General features: G+C 35.4%; 1 protein-coding gene across 1 annotated transcript in view; it reads right to left on the bottom strand.

Annotated features, from left to right (window-relative positions):
* ABCB7 (ATP binding cassette subfamily B member 7) overlaps positions 1-16,175 on the bottom strand; it is a 226,022-nt gene that overhangs the window by 18,407 nt on the left and 191,440 nt on the right. The window contains exons 12-13 of the mRNA XM_090379365.1: positions 12,158-12,287; positions 5,895-6,066 (exon numbers count right to left, since the gene is read on the bottom strand). Coding sequence (XP_090235491.1) covers positions 5,895-6,066; positions 12,158-12,287 — 302 coding nt within the window. The remainder of the gene's footprint in view (positions 1-5,894; positions 6,067-12,157; positions 12,288-16,175) is intronic.

Genomic DNA, 16,175 nt, shown 5'->3' with positions numbered 1-16,175 from the left:
TACACCATACAATGTCTGAAATCTTTCATGAAGAAACACTGCAGTTCCTTGTAAAGCTTTAAGGGCATTGTTGGAAGTTTCATATGTAATAGGAAAAAACTTGAAATCACATACTACTGCTGAATCTCTTATTCTCCCTGCTGCAATAAAAATGATTTCACTTATGCATGGAGAAAAGTACAGCAATGATTTAAATAACATTCCTCTATCCAGAGACATAGTTATGTGAACGACATAAAATCCAATTTATTAAATTGATTGAGAGAAAGTCCAATTTTTGCAATACAGTTAGATGAATTCGCAGATATTTAAAACCTTGAGAGAGACATTTTGGAGAATTTTCTATTTTGCAAAGTTTTGGCAGGAAGAAGGATGGGGGAGAAGATTTTTGATGTTATAAATATTTTCTTTCAAACAAATATTGTCTAAAATGGAACAACTGCTTTGCTATTTGTACTGATGGTGTGGCTGCATTAACAGGATAAAATAAAGGTTTAAAAGGCAAAAAAGCCTCAGTAAAAGAAAGCTGAATAAGTCCAGGGATTCAGGTGGCCACAAATCAATTTTAATTAAAATCATCAAAAAAAATTTGCTTAACACTGCCATTGTGAGTCCAATAGTAACAATTGCTGGTAAAGCACTGTAGTTAGTCTTCTCTAAAAAAAGAAAACCAATGAGATATTTTTTTGAGTAGGACTGTTCATCTCTCAACACTCAATCACGAATGATTATAATATGAACTTACCACCCCATTGTCATAAATGAATCAAGTTAAAATAACTATTAAATAAAATAAGCATGTATTCAACTCTCATATCACATCAAGGGAATCGGAAAGAATCACAGAAAGACAGAAGCCACCAACCTCCAAAAACCAACCAACACCACAAGCCATCACGAGAAGGTGCCTCCGTAGCCAGGTGGGCAGGAGCAGCAGTGCGTAGCACACGCTTCTTGATTAGATCGGGGTTCGAGCCCGTGACCACCAAATACGGAGTCTGAAGGTCGGGGAATGACCACCGCATATCCCCAGAGCAATATGGCCTTAGTTGCTAATGCTTCTAAAAATGACGACACTAATAAATTAATTCACACATAAGTTAAACTTTAAAATCGTTAACTTCTTTTAAGAGACCACCTTATTCGGTTTGTTACTGTGTTCACAAGAAGTACAAAAGTGATTTGCGAATGATATTCCCCCCCTGTTTTATATCAAATTAATGACCCCTGACACGAGATTATTTATATAAACCAATTGCTATTCATGCATGCGCATAAGAGTCCACGAGTCCAAAATATTATAAGGTCATTGTATATTAATAGAGTTAACATTTAATCTCATTTCTAATGTTTCGGCAATTAATAATTTAAAATATTCACGCTGTTTATTAAGAACCTTGGATTCGTTAAAAAGAAGAACACTGAATTTAAGATTTCCACAACCTTAAATTAATTGAGCCAGCGAGATTTGTAAGTTAATCAATATTTAAGTGTATGTCCGTAGATTTACCGTTCGTAAATTACCACATTGTTACACAATAAATTTTTTTTTTTTTTTTTTTTGGTAGTTGTTGGCGCATAGGCTTCTGTGGCCATAATGCACATCCCAAGGTTTTTGTAGTACTTTGAGGTGGGAATTGAACCCGTGACCTTTGGGTTGCCAGGCAGGCACTTTACCCACCCGGCTAGCCCGATCGGCACGATACAACATATCCTGAACTAGATAGCATAAGCTTAGTATAGTATAGTGCATAACACAATATTGTCAATTAATCAATAAATCTATTAATCTTGTTAAACTTCATTGTCAATTAAATTGTACTTTTAACTATATACATGTAACGACTTAGATTACAGGTAGGATGGGTGCATCTGAGCTTGCATTTCATGCAATCACTGATGGATTCATTTCTTTTTAATGAATCCAAGGTTCTTAATAAACAGTGAATATTTTAAATTATTAATTGCCAAAACATTAAAAATGAGATTAAACGTTAATTCTATTAATATACGCAGATCTTATATTTCGAACTCGTAGACTCTTACGCACATGCATGAATAGCAATTCATACGTTGGTTTATGTAAATAATCTTGTGAACACGGTAACAAACCGAATAAGGTGGTCTCTTAAAAGAAGTCAATAATGATTTTAAAGTTTAACTTATGTGTGAATTCATTTATTAGTGTTGTCGTTTTTAGAATTTTGCAACAATTGTTTTTCAATTCTCATGATGGCTTGTTTATGAATAAACAAGCCATCATGAGCCATCATCATCAAGCCATCATTCAAATATCATAAATGAATCAAGTTATTTTAACTTGATTCATTTATGATAATACACGTGGGGGGGGCAAGTTCATATTATAATCATTTGCGATTAAGTATTGAGAGATTAACAGTCCTACTCAAAGGTAGGAGGTTTTTCCACCTATAATTTAAGATTATTATAATAATAATAGGACTTATTGGGCTTCATAATCCCTTTTGATTTGAATTATATTAAGGGAGGCAACAAAGGAGGTAAACAAACCTTAGCCATAATTATAAGAGCCCTTTGGATTCTGGAAAAGTCCCTATCGACTGGAGATGTGAAAATGTATCCCTGATTCAAAAAAGGGATGAGTAATTACTAACTTGTTAGTTTAACTTCTATTCCAGGAAAAAATATGGAGTCACTGGTTAAAGAAGTAGTGCAGGATCATCTAGAGAGGAATGCAATTATACTGCAGTCACAGCATGGATTTGTTAACGGAAAACCTTGTCTGGGCAATCTAATTGGATACCATGATGCAGTAACAAAGGAAATGAATACAAAAAAATAATTCTGATATCATATACTTGGATTTCAAAAAGCTTTTAATACTGTGGAATGTAAAAGACTGCTGCATTAAGGACAAGATACTGCTACAGATAAAGTGTTGGTTGAGTGGGAGAAGACAGTTATTATCAATGGATAGTGCTCTAATGTTAGTAGTGGAATACCCAAGGGTTTAGTGCTTGGCCCATCATTGTTTTCTATACAGTAATACCCCGACTTACGCGAACTCGGAGTTACGCGGTTCCTGATTTTTTCGTTTGGCAACGCTGCCGCCCACTATCTTCAAGGTCGTTTTTCATATGTTATCGATATACAGTGCGACGGCGGAGAATGAGAGCGAAAGATGAACAAAATTCAACTTTGCTGCTTTTATGTTTCTTATATCAGTGAAGGGGAAACACAATTTCACCATAATAACGTAAAAACCAACACAATTCCAGCTATCGGTATAATCGCAAATGCAATTAGATCGAGTTTACTACCAGTTTATAACAGATTCCACTAGCAGAAACGCAACTGGATTTTTATTGTTTTATGGTAGTAACCCCTAGAAATGTGAGGTGTTAATAGTGTATCTCTGCCTTTATGGTGTTGTTTATTCAGTTGCTACATGCGCGCAGCTTTGTTTATGCGTATCAAGCGTGCCTCCTCGTTTTGTAATTGTGCTTTATTCCCTAAAAATGAAAAGGAAGCGTCCTGGTGAAGACACTGCAGATTCAGAGAGAAAAAGAAAAGCAATTATCGATAAACAGAGGCGGACTGGGTCAAAAATTCTTACCCGGGAAAATTTATAGTGGCCTCATACTATGGTTTATGGCCAAAATCACACTGGCCCACCGGGGTTTCCCCGGTAAGGCTTATTGCCAGTCCGCCTCTGTCGATAGAGAAAAAAATATGAAATTGTGAAACGCTTTGAGCGAAATGAAAGACCATGTGATATTGCACGTGCTACAGGCCTAAATGAAGCAACGGCGAAAAGCACATGACAATTGCAAACTTGACAGGTTGAAAATTTAAAAGGGCTCAATTGTAAAGGGCTTAAAAATTTTATAAAACAGACTCCAACGAAGAACGCGTTATAGCTACAAAGCAAGGAATAAAAAAATTATTAGCTTGCTACGAAGAAATTCTGTGCGAAAAAAAAGAAGGCACTGTGTCGTCAGACAAATTTGTTAGATTTTATGAAGCCATCGACATCGAAATAACTTTTTAACGTAAGTCATTTGTTTTTTAATACATATTTTGTATTAATATGTATAAAGAACTGCAATTTTATTAATATTTTTCTTCTAAACTAGTGTTTTTGTTAGTCCTTGGTCCCAATTAAGCAAAATTTATATGTATTTATATGCAAAGTTGTACCCCGACTTACGCGATTTTCGTCGGACCCACCTATCGCGTAACTTCGGGGTATTACTGTATTTATTAATGATACTGATGAAGGCAAATAAGGCTTAACGTCCAAGTTTGCAAATGATACAGAAGTTGACAGGGTGGTTAATTACAGTAATCAAGGTAAGCCATTGCAACATGATCTAGAAAAATGTCAACTGAAGTTTAACAATGACAAATACAAGGTACTACATATGTGTAGCAGTAATCCTAGATTAATATACCAACTGTATGATAAGGCCTGATGTAGCCAAGTGGTCAGGAGTGCAAGTGCAGTATCACACACTTTTTGAGGTTCAAGCCCATGACTGCTGAATACGATTAACATTTGTACTGAATGAGTTATTGCAAATGCCACTACTGACCTGGTGGTTGTGCCAGAGTATAAACAAGAACTTTATTTATATTTTATACTACGCTCAGGGTAATGTAAAATGGAAAAAAAAGAAAAAAAACCCCTGGGGTGGGGGTAATTGTGCAGTTAGGTATGACATTCTTTGAGCAATGCGGACAGGTAGCTAGGAACACTCATGGGGGGGGGGGGGCTTGTCAATGTTATACAGGAACTTTGCTACCAGGGATAAGGAAGTGATTATCCCATTGTACAATGCAGTGGTTAAGCTGCAACTTTAGTACTGCAAGGCAGAGAGAGAGGTCTGGAGGCCTCATTTTAGGAAGGATGTAGAGCTACTGGAATGGGTGCAGAGAAGGATAATGAAATCAGTGAAGGAAAGAAAAGGGTGGTCTTACCAAGGAATGTTTTAGTTCTGCAAATTGCAGTGTCTGGAAACTAGGCACGTGTGAAGTGATTTGATTGAGGTGTTTAAGGCTTTGAATGGTTTGAGCAAACTCAATATCGACAGCATTCTTCCTCTTGCTCAAACCACACACACGAGGGGGCATATATTAAAACAGAAGGGTGGTTATGTTTTAATGTGGAACTTTTCCATCAGCCAGCAAGTGGTTGGAACAAACTTCCATCTGTTTCTGTGGAAGTGGGTAGTCTGATGCAGGATTTTTTTTTTTTTTTTTTGCTCATGCTTTATAAGCTTGCTTTCTTGCATCATTTGCCACTACTAATAGTAATCTGTATATATTACTTATCTACAATGTTTATTTATTCAAACCGTGGTCTGAAATCAATCATTGCTTGGGTGATATGATTATAAGAAAGCTGATGTAAAGCTCTCTCTCTCTCCCCCCAATACCCATTTCTGTAGCCAAGTATAACACTGAATTAGACTCATTTATAGAACAGAAAACATTCTTAAATATTTTTTAGATTATGGATTTGTTTATAAACTTATTTAGTTTTAGCTGTTACTAAATTAACATTTTTTTTTAAAAATTCATTATAATGATAATCCATTACACACTGCTATTGGGGCTGGTTACTATGACGTACATTGTTATAGTAAAAATTTTAAAATATTCTGACAGGTTTTCATGAGCTTTTCTTTGAACAAATATCTGAAAAATCACACAACCCCATTCACATTGCATCCTAATTTCTGTAAACTCAAACTTGTAGAAATAGTCAATGTCTTAAAAATATGCATTTTTTTGAAGGTCTACTAAAATATATACTTGGTAATGATTTCAAAAACAAGGTAAAAAAGGTTCACTGTAGATAGAATTGCTGTTTTGCTGTTTTAAAACTAAAATGTGTTATGATTACTTACCAGACAATTTCAACCCTCGTTCACCAACTTGTGTTTCATACTGTTTAGGCCAACGAAGTACACTGTCATGAATTTCAGCCATCTCAGATGCTTTATATACATCTTCTAGTGTTCTGCTGAAGTCCCCATAGTGAAGATTATAAAGAATTGTATTGTGAAACAATACTGCATCCTAAAAACATACACATGTATACACACATTTAGTCTTGTACAACAGAACAATTTGCAGTTATTTTAAATATTTTCATATTAAACTAACCTTTCATATTCTAGTTAGTTAGTAGCAGAAATAAAAAGAGAAGGGCAAGTGAAGTTCTTGACCATTAAGTTCAAGAAGCATCTGAAAAAGGGAAGTACAGCTTATAAAAAGTCAAATCAAATGAAAATACTGTAACTGTTTTGCTGAAAAAAATTTTATTTCTTTACATTACAAATAACTCTGGTATCATTTCTCAACATAATTACCCCCTTTTTCAAATAACAAATGTCATGAAAAAACCTCTTTAGCAGCAGAACCACATTTGCATTTTGTAACCAGTATGAAAATGTGGTGCACTGAATACTGATTTCATGTGTTATGCAGATGATAATCATCTGGTAAGTTTGGGGTGGAGACATCTGAGATCATTGATACTTTCACTGGTGCATAATGGCACACTGTCTATAAAACAAATGTCCACACATGGCAATCTGCACCACTGGCTTCTGATGGCTCACTTTGAATACAATATCACTCACTGATACTGTGAATCCTTTTAATGGGAATTTTATCAATGACGCTATTCATGTTCTCAAAAAAACAATTAACATGACCTTTAATGGTGTTGGAAACTCTTTGGACTTTGGTGATGAAAAATAGCACTACTCCTTGTAAGTTGGGGCTGCCACTCATCCCACTTTTAACAGGATAATCCCAATTTAACTTGTGTCCTGGTCTTCTCAAAATGCCCTGTTTTTGACTATATTTTATGTATGTTATATTAGCAACTATTAGTGATGCCAGTGCAAAACAGGGATTTTCAATTATGTAAAAATTTTTGGTGTGATGAATGAAATAAACTAAATGTAAAGTCCATAAAAGTTAAAATATCTATCAAAATTGTTTCAAATTTGTAAACTTTGTTAGAAAGCAACAAAATTAATAGTGGCTGCAAAGTCAAACAAATATTATTCCTTTAAATTTTTGAAGTCTGTTAATATATATATATATATATATATATATATATATATATATATATATATGTAATAAATTAAAAGTATATCATAATAATAGACGAAAAAAAAAAAAGAAAAGAACATGCCAACTCCAATGTTACACTGCCATGTGTATATGTGTGTAGCCCCCACCTTTTTACTTTTGAAAGATGGCAACCTTACTGCTAGTTTGTTTTGTTTCAGGTTGCAACTGATGAACCATAACTCATCACTTGCTAGGAAGCATGCAAAAAAGTTGTGGCCTTTGGCTTCATAGTGGGCCAGTAGAGCACCGAATGACAAGAGCTTCTGTGGTACTCAACGTACAAACATCATCGAATTCCACTTTCTGCTGGAACATATACAACATTACCCTGAGTATGACCTTCTCTAACAACCAAGTTTTCCACTTCTTCAATGCATTCAAGAGTAATTACATTTTGCCTGGTGCAAAGCAAGCATACATATTTAAACCTCTGTGTCCACTTACGGATATTGTTGTCAGACAAATGTCACCATACGTGGTCTTTATTCTGCAGTGAATGTTCAAAGTCAAATTGCATATGATATGGCACCAGCTAATTTCCTCTCATATGATACAGAGTAACTGCTATCAACATGACTGAAAAAATAAATTCTACCTTCAATGTGTGCTATAGCAAAAGTTGTTTTGACCAACCTTCCCCCCCACAGTTTGCATTTGTTTCAAAAGGTAATCTTAGTTATTCATTCAAGGGGGAAGGGGGTAAAAAAATTGCACAAAAATGAGTAACAAGTTTGTTAACCAAGGGACGTGATTTGCTAGTTAGTCAAATGTCATATAAAAATGGGGAAAGGATTTTTGCATTAACAGTTGCGTGATTGTAGCTTTTGCTCTTCACAGTGGTGTTTCATCATTCACGTCAATCTTGTTAGAATACTCTTAAACTCCTTTTTACACATAAAATATGAAATACAAGCAAACAGAATCACTCCATTTAATTTCATCAAAAGAGAAATTCAAGCCAATGCCACAACATTAAAAATTTTTTTTAGTTTTTGAGATTCAAAGTGGGATAGTTTTGGTTAATTACAACTTGGTCAACAAAACAAAACTTTTTTAAAAGTTGTAAACACCTTTCTACACCAGTTTTGTACAATGATTTTAAATATGTCCTCAGTTTTTTTTCTAGCACGAGTAGTTTTCATAATACAAATACTGATAGTATTACAAGATAATTAAGATGATTTCATCACAAAACACAAGACTGGTTACAATTATATTTCTATTACTTTTACAGTTTAAAACCAATACACTTTATGCACATAGTTAAAATAATACAGTATACCATTGTAAAAAAAGGTATGTACAATTTAAAAATGTTGTGGAACAATTTCCTTTGGCACACTTTGTCCAGAATGTTGCAATAAACATCTAGCAGTAGTCTGCCAACATACATTTATTCCAAAAACCTTTCTAGCAATTTTCCATTGACTTAATGTCTTGGTGGAATCACTCACCTCCCCCTTCTTGTCACTTGCCATACCAAGGTTTTCAGGAAAAAAGTCTAAATGCAAAAAAGTAATATGAAATTTCAAATATGTACAACATCCAAATCTGCAGTTACCCATAAAGGCATCTGAAAGTCTGCCAGGCTTTTAGTTCTAATACATTGAGGATTTTTTCAAAGCTTTCATCCTGAAGAAGCTTTTTGATTTGAGGCCTCAAAAAAATTTCCTTTTTCACCTTCACAACACTAATTGGGAAATTTCTTGTTGAAATAGTAAAATCTTCTCTAATTCATCTTATCCACTCTACTATAATTTTTAGTGTTTCTCACCAACCATTGAAGTAAAAACGGAAACCAAAATCTTAAAAAGTTTGTTTAAGTTTACGATAAATTTACAGTTAATCAAACAAAATACGATTATACAAAATGTTACTGATAATAAAATACTGAATTACGATAAAATAAAACAAATGTAATTTCCAGTGAATATACAAATAAAATGATAAAAAAATACTGAATTAAAATGCAATAAAATATACTAGATTAAAAGCGCTAAAATAACTGAAGCTTTCAAAGGCTTCTGCCTTCTTCCTCAACAGTGTACTTCTATACTGTGGTGCCTCATTAAATACCAGCAGGTTCACAGTGCATCTCACGTAAACATGTACTGTTCCCATACATGTTGGAACCGGAAGCGGCTCGGGAGCGTTCCAGGCGAAAACGTTCATCCCCTCCAAGGATTACCGCCTCAAAGAGGGGATGAATGCGTGTACCCCTGTCTCTATTTATATTGTTCCCAATAGAACTAATTCGTAGGCTCTCGAGCCACTTGCGGTCCCAAAATCTATGCGCCCGATCAGTGATGACTGCTTCGTCCGGGGAGATATGATGTTGCTTCTCCCAAAAATGTTCAGCTACGGCGGATTTACCGTAATCCGCATTTCTTATCGCGTTTGTGTGCTCCCCCAGACGATCTTTGAGGCGTCGATCTTTGAGGATACAATTAAGCCTAGAAGATATATGTAAGGGAATAGTTATGTCTTTCAAGCACCACTATGGTGTTCTGCAACACCACGTACAAGCAGGTTAACGGTGCAGCCATGGGCTCCCCCATCAGTGCGATCATAGCTAATTTAGCTATGGAGGAGCTCGAAGGCAAGGTTATTCAATGATATGGTTCTCCCTATGCATCCGTGGAAAAGATACGTTGATGATACGTTTTCAATTACTCGGAAGGGGAGTGAAGATGAGACGTTGAATTTTCTTAACAGCTTCTCCCCGTTCATACAATTCACCTCTGAGGTAGAAGAAGGAGGGGTTTTGCCATTTCTGGATGTGTTGATCTGTGAAGGCCAGTGTTTGAAAACAAAAGTGTTAAGAAAACCTATGTGCAAAGGCCAATACTCACATTACAACTCAGCTCAGGCCAACCATCACAGGAACAGTGTGATAAGAGCACTAGTAGATAGGGAAAAATCGCATTGTAGTACCTCAGAGGACAGAAAAATAGAGTATGAGCGTGTTACGGCGGATCTTTTGAAGTGTGGATACCCCCAGAGGATCATAGAGAAATACATTAGTGGAGGGCAGAGCAGACGTGAGCCTTTCACACAGATAGCCACCGCATACGTTCCCTACTATCCGGGTTTAACCGAGCGTATAGCTCGTATGCTAAGGAATTACCAGATGCGCTGTGTGCAGCTCCCAGGTCGGAAGCTGCACACGGTCGTGTCACAGGTGAAAGACCCCATCTCGCACGAAAATATAAGTGGGGTCGTATATAGCATCAAGTGCCCGGATTGTGGGGAGTGTTATGTGGGGGGAAACAAAACGACGCCTCAAAGATCGTCTGGGGGAGCACACAAACGCGATAAGAAATGCGGATTACGGTAAATCCGCCGTAGCTGAACATTTTTGGGAGAAGCAACATCATATCTCCCCGGACGAAGCAGTCATCACTGATCGGGCACATAGATTTTGGGACTGCAAGTGGCTCGAGAGCCTACGAATTAGTTCTATTGGGAACAATATAAATAGAGACAGGGGTACACGCATTCATCCCCTCTTTGAGGCGGTAATCCTTGGAGGGGATGAACGTTTTCGCCTGGAACGATCCCGAGCCGCTTCCGGTTCCAACATGTACGGGAACAGTACACGTTTACGTGAGATGCACCGTGAACCTGCTGGTATTTAATGAGGCACCGCAGTATAGAAGTACACTGTTGAGGAAGAAGGCAGAAGCCTTTGAAAGCTTCAGTTATTTTAGGGCTTTTAAATCTAGTATATTTTATTGCATTTTAATTCAGTATTTTTTTATCATTTTATTTGTATATTCACTGGAAATTACATTTGTTTTATTTTATCTTAATTCAGTATTTTATTATCAGTAACATTTTGTATAATCGTATTTTGTTTGATCAACTGTAAATTTATCGTAAACTTAAACAAACTTTTTAAGATTTTGGTTTCCGTTTTTACTTCAATGGTTGTTGAGAAACACTAAAAATTATAGTATGAATATACCCAACCCCAGAGGCCTATTTGAAGAACATCTTATCCACTGCTTTCATTCAAGTATAAATGTGGACAGGTAGAAGGGAAATATTCACTGGATCCACTAATGTAACATTACTGCACACTACTTGGCTCATATATGCTTCTTTGAGGAGAGTCACATCTGATGACTTGGTCTGTGATGGAATGACTATCCAGAGGCACAGGAAACAACATTTAGTGAAGTCACCTTGCATACCCATTAACATACAAATTACTGAAGTCACCACAGATATTCCAGTGGTGAGTGCTGTATTGAATTGCTCTGATTGCTGTCTCCTTTACATGAACACAGAAAAAGCAATGGGGATGGATGGCTTTAAGTTCCTGTTATGCAAGAGGCACTTCCTCTTGAATGAAGTCATTCTCTTTATCTAGGGTAAGCAGCTCTAGCTCCACTGTCTCTTCATGAGGTGTGTAAACAGGAATGACTGACGTTCTCGGATCTGCTTCATAGCATTTTATCTTCTAAAGAATCTAGTTCATGCCATAGCGGTTTCAAAATTGGATTGGTCACATTGCTGAATACAGATTTGGATAAGCAATCTTGTGCTTATTCTTCACTAAAAATCCAGTGATTCTCACATTACAAATGTTACAATCACCATGGTCTTTCAACTGCCTCCCTTTTGTTCAACCAGTCATGTAATCTATTCAAACATGTAATGCTCACACCTTATTCTGGTTACTTCAAGGACAGCCAAAGTATAACTGGTAAATTTTTCAAATATCTATCTGTATGCCACTGCAATTTCATTAGGAAAGAGCCACACAAGTAGCAGAATTTGTTGGGGTGCTTTTTACGCTTTCCAGGTATGATGATGATTGTGCTTCAGTAATTCACTAGATCTTACCCAAAATACTTTGGCATGTTATCTCACTTTAATAAATTTTTAAAAAAATTTAGAGAAAGAAAAAAAAAATAAATGAATAAAAACAGGCAATTAATAGGAGCACACTTAATTATCCATAAAATTTATTTTTAAATTAATTAAATAATAAAAAAAAAAAAAATAGCATAAGTACCTGAGGAACAACTGAGATAGCCTTTCTTAAGCTGGTTACATCAACATCTTTGATATCTTGGCCTGCAACAAGAATCCTTCCTTTCTGTGGTTCAAAAAATCTGTACAGAAGTCGAACAATTGTGGATTTCCTGTTTTGAATTTAGAGACAGTAATATAATTCATGCTTATAATTGGAATTTTATATATTGATAGTCTTGGCAACATACAACAACAACATACATACTACGAATGTAGTATCAAATTAAAAACAGTGCTAATTTTTAGATTGTTTGCAAATGCATGAATGCCATTTGTTTCAACATGTCTATTCAACAGACTTCTAATCACATTTCTTGTACTATTTGAAATTTCATTAAAATAAGAGAAATAATTTTTTTTAATAAGGATATTTCTTTAAATTTCATAATGCATGTTTAGAATGCTACAAATGCTTTTAGGAAAAAAAATTGATATGAATGATGAAATAAAACATGGCTCTACATGAAGTTAAAGCTAGATTTATGCAAAATGATGTCATTAGGAATCTACTTTGTAAACCTCTAGAAATGGCAGTACAGAACACAATATACATTCATTTTTTTTTTTTTTTTTTTTTTTCATTTATTGAGTGCCCTTAGCCAAAAAATCTGGCAAATCTGCTATACATATTATAGACATGGTACAATATACAAATATTAACAATATCTTATATATATAAAAACACTTTTTTTTTGTAAAATAATAAGATAAGTTTACCTCAATATTACAGCTCTGGTTCATACTATATAAAAACACTGTACATCAACAATTAACTCAATTAGCACGACATGAAAAATCAACTATACTGTGTAATGGTCATCTCTAACTCAGCTACAGTACAAGCTGGACATGTAGAATACTGAAGTTACTCCAAAAGCAGCACGGCACAAGGAACTGCACAGCAAGGCAACATGTCCTTCTGATTCCACTGCAGTACAAGAAGTTGCATGATTACTGATGATGAACTACTGAGTATACTTTTCAATGTTCATCCCAAAAGTAGCCACAGCACAATGAACTGTAGCTACAACAGAAACCACTGAAGAGACATTGTCCACAGATGAGCATCACATCCCAGAGACTGTCCACTGCACTGCTATAATGCATTGCAGGAGCCCACAGCAATCTCCAAAAAGGTAAACTGTTCAAGGAACAGATGTTACCCATATTTAACAACAGGCTCAACAGATGTTACCGATATTTAACCAGCAAAACCAAGCTTTAAGAAAGTGTTCTTGCAGAATTAAACATAAGAAAAACTACAACTAAGGCTTGTTGGCAGGAGCAGAAGTGATAAAATGTAAATAATAATTTCAAAAGTGGATAGAAATAACTAAAGAAAAAAACTATCCCCTATAATACCACTGCCAATCCAGCTATTCACCAAAACATGAGGAACAGTGTGCCATATCGAATTGCTGCTTGTTTTCTTCAAACTGCCCAACACACACAAATTCACTGTTGAAAGCTATAACAAATTCAGCCAAAACAGTTTCTCTTTCCCTCGATTTGTGTCATCATATTACTCTATTATAATTGTATTTTACCTTATTTTATTTTAATTTGCTTTAGTTTTCTTTCTTTAGTTATCTACATGCAGCTAAAAAAATTAATTACTTATGACTGTATTCTTATTGCTCTGTGCTGTCATCAGGCACATATGAGGGGCATTTGAAAAGTTCATAGCCCAAGTATGAAAATGCATTGGTACAGTGTTAAAAATATTTGTACTTAATGTATAACACTTCAAGTATTAACCCGCCAAGTTTCATGCAGTTTCAATAATGTGTGTCCAACCCACCACAAATATCAAGTCCCGAAGTTGTAGGAATGAGAAAGGATCGACAAAATCAGTCACCATGTATTCATCCAATATTTGGGGGGGGGGGGGAGAAACTAATATCAAAAGCAATTAATGAGCATATGGTAATAGCATTGGGGAGAAGCCCCCTTCATATTTAATTTTAAGAAGTGGACAGCAGAACTTAAACAAGGGAGGGAGAGCCTGGGAGATGACCCATGCTGTGGAAGACCTGTAATGTCCATCATTCCAGAAATTGTTGACAGTGTGGATGATATGGTGATCAGTGAGCAATGGGTGACAATTCAGTACAGTGCCGATGTCTTGGGCATCTCATCTTAACATGTGTAGGACATAACAACAACAGAGGCTCTTGCTGTGAAAAAGGTGCCAATATGATACACGATGGATCCCAAAGTTGTTGAGAGCAAATCAAAAACACACAAGAATTGTCAAGCCAAGTGAAGAGTGCATTGTTTTCAAGCAGATCCAACAAATTTCCTTGCAACATTTGGGACTGTGGACAAAACGTGGGTCTATCACTTTCAGCCGAAGACAAAGGAGCAGTCCAAACAGTGGAAACAGTTCTTCTCTCCCTCCAAAAAAAACCAAGTTGATGCTTTCTGCTGACATCTTTTTTTTTGTTGCTCATTTATTGAGCAGTTGCTGCTCAATAAATGCAGCTTTCACTTCATGCATGTCAATCATGATTCATGAATCAACATTCATGTCAATCAGATTATCTACAACATATGCAAGACCCCCTTTTAACTTTATCAAGTATGCAAAAATTAATTTTGTATTACAAAAAATGTTTGAATATAAATGAAACCACACTGTCTCTTCATGAGACAGTGTGGTTTCATCTATATTCAAAACTATGAAAGCAACAATGTTTTAGCACTTGGTAGCATGATGGATGTGTGCCTATCTTGTGTTAGCTTAATATTCAATTCACCTCATGGCATTTAAGAAATTTTAGTTGTTTAAAAAATACAATTTCAGTCTCCTCTGACCTTCGAAATTTAACCTATATCTTGGCAAAAATTTCAAACTTCATATATTTGCATACATATATAGGATTAGGCAAAAACAATTATCTACAGTCAGTTCTGCTATAACGCGGTACATGTGTTCCTAAAAATCTCTGCATTATGGTATTTTGCACATTAAAAACGATAGGACTTATATAAGGAAAATAGGGGCAGAGCACTCAAAAAAAAAAAAAAGTTCAGACAGGTAAATAAAACAGTAAAAAAAGTTAGAAATCCAATAATACTGCTAACACAAGTTTAAACATCTTAAATTTTTAATAAATAAATATTACAGTAAATACTGTATAGCAGGCATGTCAAACTGAGGGTCCCCCGAGGACCATATGGGTCATATTTGTGTTGTCACGAGGGCTGCACACGACAACTAATTGAAGTCATTTAATAAAAATTATTGCAGAATATTTTTATTACTTAAACTTAGAAAACATACAATTATGTGCATACAAATGGTTTAGCGGCTAGCCACATTCATGAATGCAAAGTAATGAAGTAGTTTAACAAGAGAAAAAAAAAAAAAACAAGAAATTTTAAATGACAACATAGACATGTATGCAACAGCAACAAATACATTGTACAAAAATTACAACAGTTCAAAATAAACATTTATTTATGACTATTTTTAGTGTTTTGTCCTGAGGCTTGACACCTCGTTTTAATGACAATTTTTGCTATGTCTGGCTGAAATGTCTGTGCAGTTCTGACTTTCATCAGAGATGAGAGGTGTTGATCAGTCAGTCTTGTTCTCTGAGAAGTTTCTGTTGATTTCATGAAGGAAAATAACTGTTCACACACATAGGTAGAACCGAACATTGCCATAATCCTTGTGGCAAACTTTCTGAAGTTTTTAAACTTTTCAGGAAGGTATGAAAAGAAACGAGGTATCCCCACTTCAAGATACTTTGCTCTGAGTGTAGAATCCAACTGCATTTCTAATAGTTCCATCTGCAGTCTTTCTTCTGCACTGGCAACATCAAAGGTGAATGGTGCTGAGAATAATGCAAAGTGGTGTTCAAAAAGATGAGAAATCATGAAATCTTTCCTGAAATTCTTTTGACAACAATTCCAGGTGACTGTCATACTTAGCAAAGCTAAGTACAGACTCAGTATTGGCAGTGTTTTTCAGCTCTTTGCACTTAGGAAAA

Source organism: Mastigoproctus giganteus, chromosome 8 (genome assembly GCF_048544385.1).
Source record: "Mastigoproctus giganteus isolate SK-2022 chromosome 8, ASM4854438v1, whole genome shotgun sequence".
NCBI lineage: Eukaryota > Metazoa > Arthropoda > Arachnida > Uropygi > Thelyphonidae > Mastigoproctus > Mastigoproctus giganteus.
The sequence above is the reverse complement of the archived record's forward strand: the minus strand, read 5'-3'. Positions and strand labels throughout refer to the sequence as shown.